Genomic DNA, 19,213 nt, shown 5'->3' with positions numbered 1-19,213 from the left:
AGTAGGTATCGTTAGAAGTACATGTGGCTTAATGTCTGAGACTGCTAGCTCCTTGATTTCAGTTTCTTCTTGGCTTACTCCCTGCTGTCTCTTTTTCTCACCTTCTTTCTCATCTCCCTTCCAGTCTAGCAGACTTGTGTTTTACCTGACAAGAACTTGAAACTCTGCATAATACCAAACACTTGTTCTTTCAGCAGCTGATTTTAGCTCTATATGCTTTGTTTGCATGCATTTGACTCTTTTTTTTCTGCAGATTTGTTGTCAGAACCCATACAAGCATCGTGCAGGCTCAGGCCAGAGAGGTCTTGTTTACATTGCAGACAAGTGCCCTGTGTAGGAGTAGGGACAGAGCAAGCATCTGGCTACCTCCCTTTGTAATCTCCCAGCTGTAGAACAGTTTCATCCCCAGGGCACTCTAAACCAAATGCATTTTAGAGAAATTCCCCTGTTAATGTGTTTCCCTTTCATAGACATTTTCAGTCTTCCTTGGAATGAACTCTGTGCACCCATTGCATCCTCAAGGAGTTCAACAGATCTCTGGCAATGCTTGAAGAATGTGAGGGCCTTTTTAAAATCTGGCTTATGCTGGCTTTGATGTCCTTTAGGTTTTGAGTTAGGTCAGTTCTAGAGACTGCTGCAATGCTGTTCATGACTTGATAGAATTTTTTTCTGTTTCACTGCAGGATAGGAGGCAAAGTCATGACATTAATATAGAAAACAATAATTTTAGTTTAACTGCTAATAGTGCAGGGATTGCTGCACCTCCTATACCTGTGGTAGTGCCTGGCCATGGCCTTTTGCTGGTTTTAAGCAACAAGCTTCACTTCAGTATAATTACTTCTGAAAAGAGGAAAAGGTCTGAGACATCTGTGGCAGCAGAACTGAAAAAAAGGGATACATGAAGGCTGTCCTGCTACTGCCAGTCACTTGCTAAATCACCTGTACATAGTCCTACTTAGCTCTGCCCTGCAAGAAGTGCCTTAGCAAATCAGCAGGCACACAGGCTGGTGACCAGCTATCCCTGCACAGCTGCATCAAATGCACCTGTCTCTGTGATATTGATAAGAACTCTTTTTGATTTGCTGGTAATGCATTTTACCACATTATTACATTTACCACTGTAATTCTTCTGCCTGCCTGCACATCCATTTGTTTTTAAAGGACATCTTGTGCTGTAAACAAAAATAGGTGCTTTACAGTGATGGCTGAAATAGGACACTTTCTGTCCATGACAGTAGGCTGCTTTGAAGGGAGCTGGACTATGCTCCCATGAGGAGGCCATGAGCTCTCGCCTTTTGCAGACATGACTGCTTTTCTGTATCTTTTATTCTTGCAAAAAGCATGAGAATTATTTCCCCACATTGGGAAGGCACTGAGACTCCTTTACTACATAAAGATTTTGTTAAAAACTTGATGACTTCTACTTTAACATAATGATAGTGCATAGTACAAACAGCTCAGAATGGCCTGGTGTTCCATAGTTACTGTTCAAAGTTAAACAGACACAACTTTTCCATGAGATAACTTCTGTCCAGTGAAAACAGGTCACATTTTTTTTCAAGGCTCCCAATTTTGTTTCTCTTAAACATAAAGAAGAAGGCATTAGTATAGTGCTCTAAATATGATGGTACATAATAAGATGGAAGTTTTCACGGATGCCATTTCTCAATTAGCAGCACATTTTAGAAATAAATCACAAATGAGATTCCTAGTGCTGATGTCCAGGAAGGATCAGAGAGCTGAATAATGTGACACTCACAGGTTGTGGAATACTGTACAGTATCTGAGTAAAGTTTTTGGACTCTGATTTGGGCTCTGTTGCCACCAGCAGTCTGAGCCACTGTAAAATTAAGTGTTCAACTTTGGCACAACTTCAAGTTTGAGCCTCCTCCCCCCACCAGCAACAACAAAGGCAATGCAGATTAGAAATCCTGGTGTTAATAGTACAGAGTGCAACCTCTGGACACTTGCACATGGGTGCTTTTGTATAAGGTAACCGACAAGTTCAGCAATGGCAGGGCGGATGTAACACTTCATCCCTGGCAGACAAGGAAGAGCCCACTCCCAGCCCCACTGTCCTGTGACACTCTGTCATTGGACCTCAAGCCACTTCATGAAATGGGCAGAAGGTGAAAAGCCTACACTGGAGTGGCAAGCTGGATGGTTCACCTTACAGTCCATTGAGCACTATAGCAAATAAAACTGAGGGAATACAACACTTCTGGAAGGACTCCCCATTCTCTTGGCTTTAAGAGACGATGAGCACCTCAGCTTATCATCTAACTGCAGTTTAAACTCTGGATCCTCTAAGAGTCACAAGATTGTGATGAAATTTAGCATATATTGTCACCATCTTTCTGATGAAAGAAGAGAGTTTTAACTAAGATTATCAAGTTCAGATAGATGTTTTCCATTACCCAAAAGCTGATTGCTATCTTCTAAAAATCCACTGCTTCCTGTGCGGATAGGTCATGTGCTAAGTAAGGAGCAATACACATTGGCCATAATACTTTAAAACAGCAAATTTATTCCAACTGCTAAAAGAAATCTTGAACATTCATTATCAATGTTTACTGGTAACTTTAGTATGAAAATAGGTACCCATCTCAAAACTTTTGGTACCACAAAAGATACCTTTGATATGCACTTTTTTTTGGTCATTATTTTAATTATTTATGTTAACACTTAGAAAGTACTGATTTTTTTTTTTTTTCTTTTTCTTGAGTCTCGGCTTCATGTGAGGTTTCATCAATTTAATACAAAAATAGAGTTGTCTGAGAACAAAAAAAGGTGAAATCTGTAGTCTGGACTTCATAGGGCTTACAAGGCAACCTTTCCTAAAACAGCTTTTAGGGAGGAAAGCAAGATAGCAATTACATGTTCTCAGAAATATGGCAAATGCTTACCTATCCACTGACTCAGTCCTCCCTTGTTTTGCAGGCTGTATCTGTCAAGTTTTCATGATATGAAGCTTAAAGAAATCCCTTCTTTCCCAGCCTGCTTGTTATATAGTCTCTGCTTTTATATGCTGTGCTTTTAAGGGAAATGTTTGATTGCATTTACTATGAGCTTACCTTAAACCTTGATTTGACACTTACACATCAACAAATCTGTAAGTTCATACAGAATTCTCAAATAGTTAATAGTATATTCATTAAAGAGTCCCCCTTTCAAAATTATATGTAGCTTGCTCCAGAAAAGGAGTATAGCTTTAATTTTAAATCTTAGCCAGAGATGTGTGCCTCCATATAGAGTAGCTTTCTCAGTCAAGTAAAGTAATATTCTATATATACTTCTATCATTTGAACTACACTTACAGCAAAAAGTCCTTGAACTAAATCTCTTTTTTTTCCCCCTTCACAGAATTGATGTCACTGAAGTTCAGATCACCATAACAATGCTGCTCTTGATATCTGCCTATGGAGGACCAGGAATATGGGACTATAAGGTAAGTGTGTTAAGTGCTCAGAGTTCCTGTTGAGTATCTTGTCAAGTGTCCACAGTTCCTGTGGTATTTGAAGCTGCTCTGTGCAAGTACTATCAACATCTACTAGTTGTGTAATGTTGTTTTAGCTTATTGTGTAAGTGTAGGTTATTTTAATGCCATAGTTAACTTAGATCTATTGGTGTGACTCCCTGTGCACAGATCTATAGCTACATAGAGGAAAAAAGACCCCATCTGCCACATATAAACTTCTGACCTGGAACTAGTATTCCACACATACTTAAGCTTTAGCAAATAGGGTTTTTTTTCTGGTTTTATATATTTTGTATATTTTATTGTAAGGCATACATTTCAGTTAAACAATTTATCTTAAAATTTAAGGATTAAATGCTTCAATTTAATGAAACTTTGGGATGAAGCCAGAGGGTTTTGGTTAAATTATCCATATTTGTGTCGATGCAGATGTACTGATTTTTAAGAATTATGTCACAGCTATGTAAATGTAAATATTTATATTTAAAGCATTGTTTTCTATCCCAAAACTTTTCCATACCTTTGGCTTTTATTCTGATCTTTAAAGATTGCACTTTAGTGGACAGCATCAAAAGATCCTCAACTTTCTAGGGCTTTTACTCAGAAATTTATAGTTCTGATTGGTTATAGTGCAAAAAGCTGAGACGTACTTTGCCATACTATTGATAACCAGTAAAAATTCACCTAAATATAAACCACCAAGAAATGAAAACTAGTTCAAAAGTTTACTCAAAAATTAAGGAATGTTTAGCTAAACTTTTTTTCCTTTTCCCAGCCTTTTTTATTTCTATTTTCAAAAAGCTTGTTTTCATGTTGGAAAACAAAGTAGGTGCATTAAACTTAAATTATGATTAATTTTTTCTATTAGAATCTGTTGTAGTTATGCTGTATCTCAAAAAACTATATATTCAAAAAATACAGTAAACGGTTTCTATTTATTGCTTCTTTTTTAAATCCTCTGCTGCCTTTGGAAGTTTCCTTGAAACTGTAATTGATTCCAAGAGGTAACTGTTTAATTAAAATTTGTATCTGGAGACTATTCATGATAGTCTCATGGTATGCAAAGATACAGCATACAAATAACATGCCAAAATACACAGCAGGCAGATGGTGTTTGTTTTTCCTGTAGATCAGTGTTGTTTTATCCAGTGGAATAGAAGGAATTATCCCTCTTCCTGCTCCCATATAATGGTGATTGATGGCAGTAGTCTCTGTTGTGTTTTTGCTTGTATGGTGAAAATATTTGAAGAACATATTAAGGAGGAGCAGACTAAGATCTAGCTGAATTTCAAGAACAGAACTTAAGTACTCAGTAGTGGAGTTTAAGCATTACAAAAGATACTTGTTGTTTTCTTAGTAATGAAACAAATTTTAAACACTGTTGTCCTGAACTTGTTCCCAGGAAAATGAGGGTTCAAATAAAACATTTGTTTAGTAGGTAAGAGTGTCTGCTTTAATCGCTTCTTAAAAAAGGTGTTGTGTGCTTAACTTCTAATATCTTTCTCTTGTTTTGTTGTGGTTTGTTTTTTACTCTTTTTTTTTGTTTTGTTTTGTTTGGTTTTGGTTTTGTTTCTTTTGTGTTCTGCTTAGGTCCCTTTGCTGGGCTTAGAACTGAAGTTCTTTGCAGTTATTGGCATCCTGTGTGGAACAGCACTTTCTTTTTTCAATTACTTCCGTGTCATCTTTGGTGGAGGGGTTGGAAAGAATGGATCTACAATAGCAGTAAGTTGCTCTAAAAATTCAAATAAGGTTTGAATAATTTATGCCCATAATTTATTGTGTTTCAGATGATCCATAAGGGTTTTATTTGTTTAAGCATTTAAGCAGACAGGCATGTGAATGTTAGATGGCTAAAGCAAAGTTCATTATCTACCTTCTCTCTGCCTGTTACTGGATTTCTTCTCTCATGGGAACCAGCAGTGAATTTTCTTTAAGAATTGATTAGTGGTCACTGCAAAGGGTACTAAGAGCAGTGGCATAATACTAATGGATTTTGACAAGTTTTGACAACTCTGGTTTTGTTTAATGGGATTTGAAATATAAATATAAAACCTGGACTTTACTGTGTGACTGAAGTTTAAGACAATTTTTCCATCCTTTTATATCTTAGGGAACAAGTGTTCTTTCACCAGGCCTGCACATTGGACTGCTTATCACACTGGCCATTACAATTTATAAAAAGTCTGCAACTCAGCTGTTTGAAAAGCATTCTTGCCTGTATGTCTTGACATTTGGACTTGTGAATGCCAAAATCTCACAGAAGTTGGTGGTAAGTCAGTCCTAAACCTCCTAAAACTAAACTGGTTCTTGGCTTAACACTTATTGGATCAGGGGACACTGTTTTCCCATTTTGCTTTGCTACTGTATTACCAGATTCATTGTGATCAAGATTCTGAATTAGACTCAGAGAGATTATGTGTGACACTGATGAAAACATGTATTTGCTGTTGAATGGACTGGTTAGGACTTTCAGTTTTGTTTAACTTATTCTTAGAAATGCACTTACTGTCTGTCATTAACATCCTTACTGGGGTCTCTTAAGCCTTACTAACAGTGCTGTGACTTCTTTAATTATCTGAAATAAGAATTTACTGTGATCATTAAAATGAAGAGAGAAACTTTTCTGTCTCTATTCTGTCTTTTCGGTCTTTGTCTTTTTTGTTCATAAAACACTCCTTAATGGATTAAAAAAAGCTTCCTTACTACATATTTACTAACATCAGTAATCCAGCCAGATGCTTTTATTTTTTCTTCCAAGGATGACATTTTTCAAACACTAGAAAACAGATATTCTACAGACTTTCTTACTAAACAGTGAGAACAAGTGTTGCCACTTAAAAAATGTCTGCTTCCTAGGGAAAGCCAATATTAAAAAAAAAAAAAACATAGTATTTGTTTTCAGTAATACACTTGCATCATCTTACCTTTTGAATAGAGTGCTGGAAAAGTAGAGAGTGGGGAGCCCCTGCATATAGCTGAAATGCACAGGTATAGATGTAACTTCCAAGAGGACATTGCTGGGCAAGAATGTGATGCCTTTTTGCTGGTAGTTACACCAGTCTTGCAGGGATGCACTTTTTAGTTTTTTTTTTTTCCAAACATAGGTGGCTCACATGACAAAAAGTGAAATTTGTCTTCAGGACTCTGCATTTATTGGGCCAGGACTTCTATTTTTGGACCAGTACTTCAACAGTTTCATTGATGAATATATTGTTCTGTGGATAGCATTGGTAAGTGTTTTATGCTTTTTGTTTGGACCATGCTTTAAGGAATGGATTGAGAATTGTCCCTGTCATTCTCCTCTGCCATTTCTGACTTGCTCACATTTCTGTTGTCACTGCAGAGGGAGTGCCAGCGTACCAAGTAAATAAGTTATTGGGAGCTGATTGGCTTGCTTTCCTTAGAACAGAGAAATGAAAGTAAATTTATAAATCTCTCCTGATTTATGATAGATGAGATAGCTTTAGTCCATATGGTTTTTTTAAAGTCGTTCTGTGAACTGCAGACAAATGTTTTTTTATCAGATCTTGTAAGTGTTTAATGCTGTTAGTATGTTGGGGTTTTGTGATGGCTTTATTTTTAATTCTAAACTAGACCACACTGTAGCTGTATGTTACAATGATGTATTTATGTTATGCTTGTGACTTGGATAAATTCTGATTAAAATATAGCATATTTATAGTAGGGACAACTTTAAAAAGTGATTTTTTTTTAACCTGTTCTGTTTTGTTCTTTTGAAGTTCATATCCTTGTTTGATATGCTGAGATATGCCAGTGGTGTGTGCCTACAGATTGCCACTCATCTTCATATACATGTCTTCAGAATTTCATCTCATCAAGCTCCTGAGCAGGTTCAAAACCATAATGACTGATTAAATAGGTCAAGGACAAGAGAAGAAGCAGTTAGGGGAATGAAGCAGCCTCTGTGTTTTTGGGAAGACAGATTAAGCTTTTTGAAGAAAAGTTTTGTGAGAAAGTTCACGGTGTTTCAGACATTACCAGATGTTAGAATTAGTAGGTACAAAGTTCTGCAGATGCTGTTGTACTTTTGAACCAGTATGGATTTCCCTGTGTTTCAGACCACAGATACTACATTTGAAAATGTTGCCATTTCCTGTTAGGTAACTTTAATTCTGTACTTCTCTTCTGGTGAATGTAGACGCAAACCAAGGTGCTACCAACCAGAATTCGAAGAGGAACTTCATGTCTAATCTTGTAGCATTAGGTTCTAAAATTTTGTTGGAACTGCTCTGAAGTTGTTGTTAGATGTACCAATGAATTCAATCCTGCATTATTAAGACTGGTAAAATGAGGCAGCCATGACCTAAAAATCACTCAGTCTCTCCTCTGCTACTTCTAAGGAACAAGCTGTTGGATCAGTAAATAAAGGAGGTACAGCTCAGGAATTTTTTTTTTTTCTGATCCAAAGTACTGTTATGAGTGCCTTTAGAATTCATGCATTCTCTAGTATCTAAGTACAAAACCTACCACATAAAACTTTAGCTTGCACTTTCTTTCAAGGCCAGTTTCTGGTTCTGTGGTCATAGTAAGGTCAGTCTCATTGTACTTCATTCTTAGCTAAACTACAGGTAGCTGTGTAAGGAGAGTTAGACACCCTAACTTGTATCTGTAAGCCTATGCAAGTGAAGGACAAAGTTCATTGATAAACTCCAATGCCTGTGGCTCCAGCACTGCAGCCTGCCCTTCTGTATTTCCCTCTCTGGTCTTTTTGCGATCCCTGTGTTCATTTACCTTACAATTGATCCTATTGTCTTATAGCTACCACTCTACTATATCCAAACAAAAGAGCACAAAACGGAGCCATAATGTAAAATTCTCCAAAACAGGAACTCAGGCCCAATATCAGCTTCTCTCTTCCTTTAAGAACAGACCCACTGGGTAACAGAATATATCTAATAAGAGGGCTGTTGCCATTATAGAAAAGCTGAATTAAAGTAGCTTATTATCTGTATGAAAAAATGATTACTTGCACACAAATCCTATAAGCTTAAGCTCTTTTCAAGAGGTACCATTTGAATGTGGTCTATGTAAAAAGCTGTTGAATGTAAGTGTGCATTACTCCTTCCAGTTGCTAATAGGTACCTGAGCTTCTGAGTTAATGAAGTTCTTCCTGAACTGTCCAGTAAAGAATGCCATGGTTTGTTTTAAAAATACCACCACTGCAGCTTCTTACCTGCTTATCAATTCAAAAGTACTTCCCGAGGCATTCAAGGAACTTTCAAAGTGGTGCATTGTCTGCTGGTCTGGAAGAAATAAAATAGCATCCACCACCCTTCTGCCTAAGAGGAATATAATTATCCTTTTGAGGGATAACTGTAACAGTTACTGCCTGTTACAGTTAGGACTAGAACTCGAAGTGACTAATATCAATTCAGAATGAATCCTACTACTCCTGTTTGAGGCTGCAAATGACACAGCATCTGCACGTGAATTTAGCCTGAACCCATGCCATGATCAAATAGAAAAGAAGATGGTAATGACCATTTTACTTTGGCTGAATACTGTAAGCAAATTAACCTCCTGATGAAAAGACACAGGGTAACATCTTAAGAATGAAATGAGTGAGTTCTCCACAATGGTCAAAACTGTATGCTGGGATAGTAGGTATAAGTAGTTTTGAGGATATGATTGGGGTATGTGGATGATAGGAAACTAATGCAGCAATCACTCAGAAAGCCAGAACCATGACTCAGTACTAACAAATAAAACCAGAAGCAGGAGGTAATGCTAACCTCCTATTGAAGATCTGAAGCAGAACCTGTCGCCTATTGCATAGCCTCCTGCCATTGGCCTTAGAGGGCTGAGATTCAATAATTACAAACCAGCATTGTTACTGGTTACCCACGAGAGGCCCATATCGCTTGATGCATCAGTGCAGAAGTGTAACTTCCATGTTTGCTCCTGTCCTGAATTCCGGCAGGGGCAGAACAAGAAGTTCCATACTCGTTATAATCAAATAGCTGAAGTTACTGCAAGACCATTAGGACTCTGACCTAAAACAACGCTACTAGGCTGAGAAGAAAAATATGGTTTTGAAACACATTGTTGTGAAAACATCACATTTTGTGTGTGTGGGTGTGTGGATGGGTTTTTTTTAATCTACTGTTGTATCAAATCAAAGCATTAAATATGTTGGCAACTACCTAATTTTTAAAAGTAGATATTCAGGTGTAGTGGTTTTCTATAAACATGCACACTAAGCCAATTGTTTAGTTTATACTTTCTTAGTAATGAGATACGTGAAAGATAAATGCTTTACCCTTAAAACTCAGGCCTCCCTAAATTGCTAGTCATTTGGAATTGCAAAAAATAATATTCCATCTCAAAGGCTTGTAATTGCCTGTACTAAATAAATGAGGTAGATTTCTTCTAGCAGTGGTTCTACAAAAAGTAGACCCCAAAATGCATAATGGTTAATTATCATTACTTGAGCTGATACATTAAGCTCATCATTTATCTAAAAGAAACCCATTTTCTGGACAAATTACAGCAGTTTAGAAATCTCTTACTAATACAGAGATAGTACAATGTCTAGACTAACAAAAGAGTTAACAAAAATTACTTTAATTTACCATAATACACATCATTAAACAATTCTATCTGAGCTATGTCATACCCTGTGAATTTTTATAACAGCTAATATATCAGCAGACTAAAAGGCTGAAACTGAAAATTTGCAGCTTGTTAGAAATGCTTCTATTTGCACAATGTGCCTAAAGGCCTCAAGTTATTATGAAAACCCTGGGTAATGCATGTTTCATTAATTCTTCCCCTTGTTACAATTTGGTATTAGAAAAAGTGAAACAATTTAAACAGTCCGATGCTATTGGAAGTAGATATGAAATTTTTAAAAATCAGCTGAACAGACAGTGAATGGTTTGGGGTTAGTACTGCCCCCCAGTAATAAAAGTTTACTAAGATATTTTCTTAAAACACAAACAGACAAGATTAGAACAATCTAGGAAAGAGTTTAATAGGAACCTTGAAACATTTAAATCTCAACATCCTTCTAATGCCTGTACTTGTATCGTGTTACTTAGGTACAAGTTGCTCCTCCACTGAGCCATCAGAATAACATGGACTGAAGAGACTTGCGAACAGTTGCCATCTCCTGCTGTTGCTGTCACAAGAAAAGGAGATAATGTTGAACAAGTTCTGTATCGATATGATTCCTTTGAATTAAATGAACGTCAAATGAGTTTTAATTGAATGTTCTGTTTTTGCATTTAACTAACTTTATAGATCTGATACTTACCGTGTCCATCATAATCTTTTTCTGCAACATTGCCATTTCCTTGCGAAGCTCATTTTGGGCACCAGCCAGAAGATTTTCATTGCTCTTCTCCAGCTCTTCCATGCTCTGAAGTTAAGGATAATATTAATTCAGAACTCCTCAATGTCAAGCAGTTAATTTAAAACAACCAAACAAACCAATAATTATTCATACTACAATTTAATTTTTACAGTGATCAGAGATAATTTATGAGTTTGTCACAAACTTGGCAGAGGAATCATACTCCAGTCTACATTCCTATTTAAACAGTATGTACCCTGGGAAGAAGACAGAACCCTCCAGTCAGCCTCTGTGAGGTCTCAGCTACTTTTTCTGCATTTCAGTTAAGATAAAAATTCTACAAGAGGAGATCGAACAGACATCTGTCAGGAATTCTAGGGGTTCAATATTATGACAGCCTTGTGGAATTTGAAGTGAGGAGTATAAACCTCACTGCGTTTCTTTGCACACTTCTCCCCAAATAAGCCAAATAAAACTCTCTGGTTATCTTCTCTTTTTAACATACAATTACACTTAACCTCTGTGTGTGTCTAGTTACATTTTCCTTAATTTGTATTTATTTAAGCTTATTTGAGCTTTGACTTCTACCTTTTGATGTTCTTTGAAGAGAAAAATCAAAGTAATACTTGACCGTCTGTTCAGTTTTTCTTCTTTGATGAAGACATTTTTGACATTTTGGAATAATTATTTATTAATGCTTCTGTAATATACTCAGTAAATTCTGACTATTTTAAACTACGAGTTGCTCCATTTCAGATTTATTTTTATCAACTACCAGGCTTGGAAAAAACCCAAACCAAACACCAAGCTTATCATAACTGAAATTTCAAAACCAGCTGGGAAATAACTTGAACTGAAATTAAGGTTTGTCAGAAACTGATAGACTTGAATCTGCCCTGTATATTGGGGGCCATGCAGCTGGTGAACCTGGAGTTCTGGGTCCAGTTCAGACTTTTGAGGACAAGAGAGACACAGACATACAGGATAGATTCCAGCAAAGGGTCATGAAGATGATTAAGGCACAGAAGAGTTTCTCTTGTGAGGAATGCCTTTAAATAAAAAAAGTAAAATTTTTGTGTAGTTGTACTCAAAACAGTTTTTTTGCTTGCTGTCTAATATATTAGACATTATATATAGATATTATTTGTTAAAGAAATACCAAACAACTTGAAACACTGAATTAGTATAGCTTTCTTAAGTGATATAAGGATCAGCTGCTTTCCAAGAAAAAGATTTACCTTTAAGAATTGCTCGTAGAGTTGCTTAATGGTTTTCAGTCTCTGACTTTGAACTATTCTTGCCTGTTGAAAAACTTTTTGTTGCTGACGAAGCATATTCTGAAGCAGAAGCAAAAGAAAAACATAATTCCATCTGTTGTTAAGTAGAGTGCTTGGACAGCACATTAGTTTCATTTTTCAGAATCAGAAAATCTGCCTTTGTTGGAAATCTGTGACTTGTAATATTGATCTCTGTCTGGAGAAGATACCCTGACTTTTATTAACAAAAGTAAGACTGAAGACTGGATGAAGCCCCAAGTCACCTCCTGTCTCTTGCAACCTGACTTATCCCTGTACAATACCATGAGGATTGCTATGCCCCACAGCTTCTTAGGGTATCCCAGAGGAATGTGCTACCTAGGGAAAAGCAAACCTTGCAAATGTGTTGGAAATACAAACACAGCAACAGCACAAGATTACATTCCATTGCATAGCTCCTATCCTCTTTCAGTGATCAAATTATCTTACATTTATTATATACAGGAATATTTTTAAGCAGTGTATGCTAAAAGACAACTACTTTCCTTAATTCCTTTGTTCCCTGAACCCAAAGACTATGGATGGAGAGAAACAGCACATGTCTTTCTTCTGGTTAAATGGTCTTTGCTTTTCTCAAGCCATATGCTGGCCCAGGGCATCACTTAACAGTGTGTTTATAAACTTGCAATAAAGTTTATAAATGCACCTCTCTTCCCAAACTTAAACAATCACATATTTATGTTTAAACTACATAAAGTGTTTTTACATTTCTTGAGTATCAAAAGAACAGTATTTTCCTCCTCCTGAAAAATACAGCGAAACTTACACCATGCCGGAAACTCACCGCTAGTTTTTCTTCCTGCTCCTCTGCCTTTTGGACATCTACATCCCATTGCTGAAATAAAGTCAGGAACTGCTGGGAGAACTCATGATTGAGCTTCTGCCTATAAACAGACAGTCTGTAAGTATGACAAATTCTACAGGGAATTACAAGGAAAGCTAAGGTTCAGCATACACATGGAATAGAATAAAAGTTGGCATAGATAAAGAAATGGGCTATTTTGACATCTGACCCCATTTAAATACTGTATCTTTTGAAAAACTGAACACACACATATACTAGTGGATGTGGACTATATCTATAGAGACAGCACTCCCATAAAATACTGGTTAAAAAGAAATTGTAACAACTGTTCTTCCTAATAGTTCCAGGTTTTCTGAGATTTACTATGTTTTCCTAATTCAATGAAAGGTGGTTGATTTAACTCAAGGTGTTTATATTGCAAAACTGATAAGCTCATTTCTTAAAATTTTTCCGTACAACTTTCAAATACAAATAAATATAGAACAACACCAAGACAGTTACAGGTATTACTGACTTTTAGTTTTTAGCTGTCTCCTTTTTCACTTTGATATCTCTGGTATCTGATTTAGTAATTAAATATGCCTTAAGAGGGGAGAGGAATGTTAAGCAAGGTCAAAATTATTTACTTTTTTAACCAGAATGGTATTAAAAGTTTTACTGAACATTTTTGAATTTTCAGGTAGAAACAGAAAATTCCAAAGTGGGACCCCCCCCCTCATTGTGTTAAAATACATAATAACATTATGTATTGTTATGGCAAGGTCACTTGCCATAAAGATAAAAGTAAGCCCCAGTTTTTAATGTGCCTTGCTCTCAGAGTTCCAAATCCTAAATTTGTCTGTTCAAAATAGAATCTTTTAAACTATTAACATCAGATTAACAAAGTGAACACAACGGGAGGCAGCAGAGGCCCTGAGCAGATATTTAACATTAGATACAGTACTTGCTATTGCAAGGCGACAGACCAGCTATCCATTCTGTGACCCAGAAGGAAATCTAGTTCCACAGGCTTGGAAACCAAGAGTAAAGCTCACCTTTGCTCCTGCTGCGTTTTCCAAACATGTTCAATCTTCTGGTTACTGGTTTTCAGTGAGGCTTTTGTATACATTTCTAATCGTTTCCTCTTAGCTAAGAGAGCCTTGTTAATGTCAGCTGAAAGCCAAGGAATATTTAGAAATTAGGCATACTGGATACATTGTGCCACGTATTAAAAAGGCTGACGAGTTACACTTTGAAGAAGCAAATGGGGTGTGTTCTAGCGACAAGAAGCTCCTGTGATCTGCTGATGTGGTGAGTGTCCCTCAGCCTGCTGGTGGCACTGGCGTGAACGCTGCTTCCTTATGCCCCTCACACGCCCTAACCAACACCTGCTTGAGAGTCATATGCAAATTTCTTCAATTTCAGAAAAAAATTAAGGTTAGTATGTGGTTACTATCCCTGTAAGCATACTGAATAAATTAATAAATATTTTTATACTTCAGAGAGACAGTACTTTTTAAGTATTAATATAAGTTACTGTGTTTGTTTCACTTCAATTTAGATTTGGAGATTTATCAAGTCACAGCTTAAGATTAATACAGTAATTTATTTTCCTTCTCACTGTAGATTTCAGGAAACATCTGTCAAACTTTTCTAATTTGCTGAGGCATCTGTCTCTGCTAATGCCAAACCTACAATTTTGTGCAGGCAGCATCCTCTCTGATCCATTCATTTTCCCTCCTTCTATCCTTCCTTTCTTTCCTTTTTTGATTCTTATATTACATGCAATTGTAACTTTTTAGCATTGAAATCCTCCTCTTATCTGAATTGCCAGATCTGTAATTCTAATATGTAATACAAAATATGTAGTTTTGTGACAGCCAAAAGTCCTAATTTGTGGATTAAGGAGTTACTCAAGATCCTCTTTCACTGTAAATTTGATATGCAAGTAATGACTCTGTACAGGTTTATTTTATTACATACAATGAAAGTATTATTCAGCTATTGAGTGTGTAATGCTGGCATTAAGATGGTTTCTCTTCCTTTCAGGGCTTTTTGATGTTTGCTTACTCTGTGTTGGGTATTGCACATTCTTTACAAATGTTAAAAGTGTTTTTTCTCTATCCTATCACTGTAGTTTAACTAGGTAAAGCCACCTGAGGATCTGATTATGACTATACTAAATCCTGCTAAGTGACACACACAAATTGCTCATCACTGGATGACTGGTATTACTTACCCTCCTTATCTGGCTGTTCTAGAAACTCATATTCCTTCTGACTGCTGAAATTCTCTTACCTGCTGATTCCCTGTTCTCTAGATTCCTGGAAGTATTAAGTACAGACTGCTCTCTCATTCTGTATCACAACTAAACTGTACTTCCAAAATTGCTTGTCTAGAATTAGAACTGTTTGTTCTCTTTTGCTGCTTATATTAACATATACATTTCCCTTATTTCTCACTTTTGCCATCCCCAGAATCCTCAATGTCAGTGTAGCAAAAAATTGAGTGAGAACAACAGCAAACTGCTATTGTCCCTTTTCTCTACAATATATTTATTACCTCTTAGACTTTATCTGAAAATTGGAATTGATTATCCAAAGCACTCATGCATCTTTCCCTTTTCCTTTGTAATTATCTACACTTACAAGCTGTGACTTGTTTATATGCAGTTATTCCCTCTTCTTCTTTCCCTTTGCTCTCCTTAGATAGAACTTTTTTTTTTCCTGAAAACTGGCTTTATTCAGAAATGCTGAAAAGTGCTACAGAGACTAGTCATTTTACATAAGTCTTGAAAGTTATTTTATGGTGAGTTATTACTGCCAACTCTGCAGCTATTTTTTATTTATTAGAATGCAAATGTACTTACCTCCAAATCTCTCCAACATATTCTGTACTTCACCCCTACAAAATAGTGTTTCAAAATTTTATTTACCCATTTTCTGACTTTAGACCTGTTGAATATGCTTAGAACTAATTTTATTCACATGCCTATTATTTCTAAGCAGGAACAGAACTGCCAATGCCAAAAGACAAAATAATTTTACTTCTTTTCTCCTCTTATGAGAGGTTTCTTTTTCAGACTAATTTGCTTAAAAAAAAAGCTAGAATCTATTAGCTGACTCCCCAGTAAAGAGGCACTATTAGGCACTTAATGGTTGTCAAGTAAGGGCAGTCAGTAAATAAAATTGATTGTTCCCTATAACAAAGAAAACAGAATGGGTATTTGGAACACCAAATAAAAACATATTCATCTCAGTTAGCATGACTGGCACAGTAAAAAATCCCAAGGCAAGTAATTTTAGAGTTTTTTTTACAGCATCTTCAAGATGGTAACACCAGTGTGTAAGGCAGTGTTATAACACAGTAAAAACAGTAAATTCAACCTAACAGTTATAATCTGTTTGAAAACTCTTTTAGCATGTACTTTTTTATTACATTTACATTGTCCATTAATATTAAATTTTATAAGATTTATCTGTAAAATAATTTTTATGCAATATGTGGATCATTTAAAGTATTGGTAATATCTTCAAGCAACTAAAATGAGAAGAAAAAAATTAACAGAATTTAATAACATTATCAACAATTTAGGATAAAACAACTAATACTTTAAAAGAAACAGATTTTAAGAACACACAAATATATCAATTTTTCTGCATGTTCAAAAGAAACTGAAAAATTACTGTTTACATTTTTTTTCCTATAACTACTGTATTATCTGTCACTTGATTTTTTAAATCAAATACTAAAAAATTCCCAAACCAAACTCAAACAAAAGCAAAAATAAGCATAGTGAGTAACTGAAGCTGGTATCTATTTAAGACCTGCTTATTTAGGAAAAGGCCCCCAAACATCTAACCTTACCCCACATCATCTGGAACCACATGAGTAGTCACCAGAGGTCTTTTCTTTCCATGCTTGTCCATTACTGGTATGTCACCTTAAGAAGGAGTATAAAAATGTTTACAAAAATACATTTTATGTTGGTTGTTTGAGTTATTAAAAGTCTAATGCCATTTCCCTGACCATGCCTCACGGTCAGTTCCCATCAATAACACAGGCAGCTCCCATAACTCTGAGTCTGGAGCTGACAGATGGTGGTGAATTATTCTGAAAGGCCAGATTGGAGCTGGCACTGCTTTGAGTTCTCTACCCTGCTCCCAAATAGTTCTACTTTCTCTGTCCACTACTGAACCATTACTCACAACTCTCAATATAGCAATCATCAGAAAGCTAAAAATAACACAAAAATTTATAAAAGTCCAATCTGAATTTTACTGTAAAAAATGTACTGAAATTCTGTACCTTTAAATATCTATTTGTGAGTTTTCTTTTTATATTATTTTGAAAATTACCAATCAAAATTACAGAGTAGGAGCCTGGTGGTCTTTGGCATTACAAACATGCTGTGCTCAGTCCCTGGCTGAGTCAGAAGTTCTTCCCTTCTTTTCATAGTCACAAATGTGATAAAATTCACATTTTACAAATGTCCTAAAAAATTTATATAAGCACCTTCTCTAATATCTTCCTCTGATCCACTCAGTTCTTTTCTTTCCTCCTCAAAGTCAAAAGTAGGTATGGTCTGATCTTCCTGTGCTGGTTTACCAGCCTTTCCTCCATGCTTTCTTCCTGATGGTGCCATGGTGAGATCTTTTCCTACTGAGACAGTATATTGTGTGTGTGACATGACTTCCTCCACAATAAATTGAAAATAAATATGTTTTCATGCTTACATGGACCTATTATGGATATCTCTTTAACAGACTGCGCCTGTAAAGACATGCAAGCAGTCAAACTGGTTTAGTTTTGAGGTATTCCACAGCATTACCCATCAGTGATGCTTTTAAAAACATGTTAAAAAATGTCAGGACTATTAGGAACATACTTGATTCTGCTGGAAAAAAAAGATAAATTATCTGTTTTCTTAAGATGTTTGCCAGCTTAGCTTCCATAAGGTTTATTACACATTTTGTCATGTTCAGTACTTCATTCCCCAAAAGCTATGCCAATTCCTGTCCAAAACAGAGAAATGATAAACCATAGAGAACAATGTGATTCTACAAGACATCCCACACTGTAAAGTCAAATATACATATGCTTATGCTATTTTTTAAAAGTCCTGAGCAACTTCCAGGTTCCAATTTATCTTTCTTTATAGCTATTACACCGCTGCATTCTGTAATGTAAGTAATGCCATTTCTACACTGGCAAACATTTTACACATATATTACTCTCTTAAAAAAATTATTCATTTATTTACTTTAGTAAACCTCTCATTCTAGACACAATCCAACACTGCTAGAAATATCAGTAGGTTTTCCACTAGCCAGGGTAGAGACAGACCTAAAAATTAAGTTCACACATGGAAATTGAGAACTCCATTAAAGATCTTTTGAATTTCAAGGACTGTGAGGTCCCCCAACATTATCAATTCTCTCACACACCTCAGTTTCCTATTTCTGTTTTTGTTGGGATTTTTTTAGTTATTTTTCAATAGCTGAGAAAATGTTTTTTAATTCGAAATTCCATGGATCTGTACAAACATGGCCACACTATGCTGAGGAAAGAGTACTTTTTAATACCAAGCTTTTTCTGAGGTTGATGCTTCTCTTCGTAGTAGATAGAATTTTAGATTTTACAAGTGTCTTCAACAACAAGTGTCTTTACTGACTGGAAAATCAAAAGCCTTTGTATTAGAGTTATCTTCAAATGAGAGAAAATTGTCAAGACTTAATCTGCTTTTCGACTACTGCTTGTTGAGGACATGATGTAAAGGAGGAGAGTGCTGGTCCATAGTGCCTGGCTGTACCTGTCCCTGTGCTGCTAAGGCACTTTAACTATGAACTGCAAGCATCTATTTTGTCTGACATACAGACACTTTCCTTCGTACTAAAACTCAGTTTACAAAGTAGAACTTCTCAATCCCCCTCAGCCAGGGGTAAAACAATCCTGCCACCTCACAAGCCCAAGCAGCCCCCGCCCATCCCGTGTAGGTACCCATTTTAGCCGATCTGAGTGTCTTCAATCCATAGCTGTGTATTTTAACAGTGATTTTTAGAGAAACCCACCTCTTTTTTTTTCCACCCTACCCCAAAAAGACATTAAACAAACCGGTGCTTGTGTGAATTTCCTGTGCGGGGCTTTTCACCGTGGTGACCCACCTCAGAGCAGCAAGGGAGACTTGGCCCCTCAGCCTGAGGGGACGCACAGGCAGCAGGGACAGCGCCCCTCGCACCTCCCGCCGCAGCAGAGAGAACCTCGGCGGTCCCAAAGCCCCGGGGCCCCCGGCAGCCCTCACGCCGCTCCCGCGGCTCCGC

The 19,213-nt window shown here is 36.5% G+C and overlaps 2 protein-coding genes across 5 annotated transcripts in view; one reads left to right on the top strand and one right to left on the bottom strand.

The window, feature by feature from the left end:
- The window catches only part of CHPT1 (choline phosphotransferase 1), a 20,749-nt gene extending 10,045 nt beyond the window's left edge, over positions 1-10,704 (top strand). Inside the window, exons 4-9 of one of the 3 annotated variants that reach the window (XR_008437059.1) lie at positions 3,364-3,448; positions 5,069-5,200; positions 5,589-5,747; positions 6,583-6,708; positions 7,219-7,492; positions 10,540-10,704. Coding sequence is in view for 2 of the 3 variants with exons in the window: in XM_053977255.1 (XP_053833230.1) it covers positions 3,364-3,448; positions 5,069-5,200; positions 5,589-5,747; positions 6,583-6,708; positions 7,219-7,329; positions 10,540-10,584 (658 nt within the window). In the remaining variant the exon portion in view is untranslated. The remainder of the gene's footprint in view (positions 1-3,363; positions 3,449-5,068; positions 5,201-5,588; positions 5,748-6,582; positions 6,709-7,218; positions 7,493-10,539) is intronic. The other 2 variants (XM_053977255.1, XM_053977256.1) reach the window with 2 other exon arrangements.
- SYCP3 (synaptonemal complex protein 3) lies at positions 10,370-19,213 on the bottom strand. 2 transcript variants are annotated; one of them, XM_053977257.1, is made up of 9 exons: positions 19,058-19,213; positions 17,409-17,555; positions 16,761-16,836; positions 15,763-15,797; positions 13,949-14,066; positions 12,894-12,993; positions 12,032-12,130; positions 10,755-10,859; positions 10,370-10,619 (listed from the first exon to the last, which is right to left on the bottom strand). In XM_053977257.1, exons 2-9 carry the CDS (start codon positions 17,536-17,538, stop codon positions 10,566-10,568), a joined length of 717 nt encoding a protein of 238 aa, XP_053833232.1. In that variant the 5' UTR covers positions 17,539-17,555; positions 19,058-19,213; the 3' UTR covers positions 10,370-10,565. The 2 variants fall into 2 exon arrangements, with proteins under 2 accessions (XP_053833232.1, XP_053833233.1); XM_053977258.1 differs by having other exon boundaries at positions 17,409-17,552.

The sequence above is a fragment of the Vidua macroura genome, chromosome 5 (genome assembly GCF_024509145.1).
Source record: "Vidua macroura isolate BioBank_ID:100142 chromosome 5, ASM2450914v1, whole genome shotgun sequence".
Taxonomy (NCBI): domain Eukaryota; kingdom Metazoa; phylum Chordata; class Aves; order Passeriformes; family Viduidae; genus Vidua; species Vidua macroura.
This window is presented reverse-complemented; position numbering and strand designations above follow the sequence as displayed.

Bases quoted from the DNA above. Each gene is read 5' to 3' on its own strand.
- SYCP3 (XM_053977257.1), bottom strand. From the start codon at position 17,538: ATGGCACCATCAGGAAGAAAGCATGGAGGAAAGGCTGGTAAACCAGCA. The intron at 12,994-13,948 runs GTGAGCTTTACT...GTCTGTTTATAG, and splicing joins AAAACGCAGCAGGAGCAAAG to GCAGAAGCTCAATCATGAGT. The intron at 10,860-12,031 runs GTAAATCTTTTT...CCTTAACTTCAG, and splicing joins TCTACGAGCAATTCTTAAAG to AGCATGGAAGAGCTGGAGAA.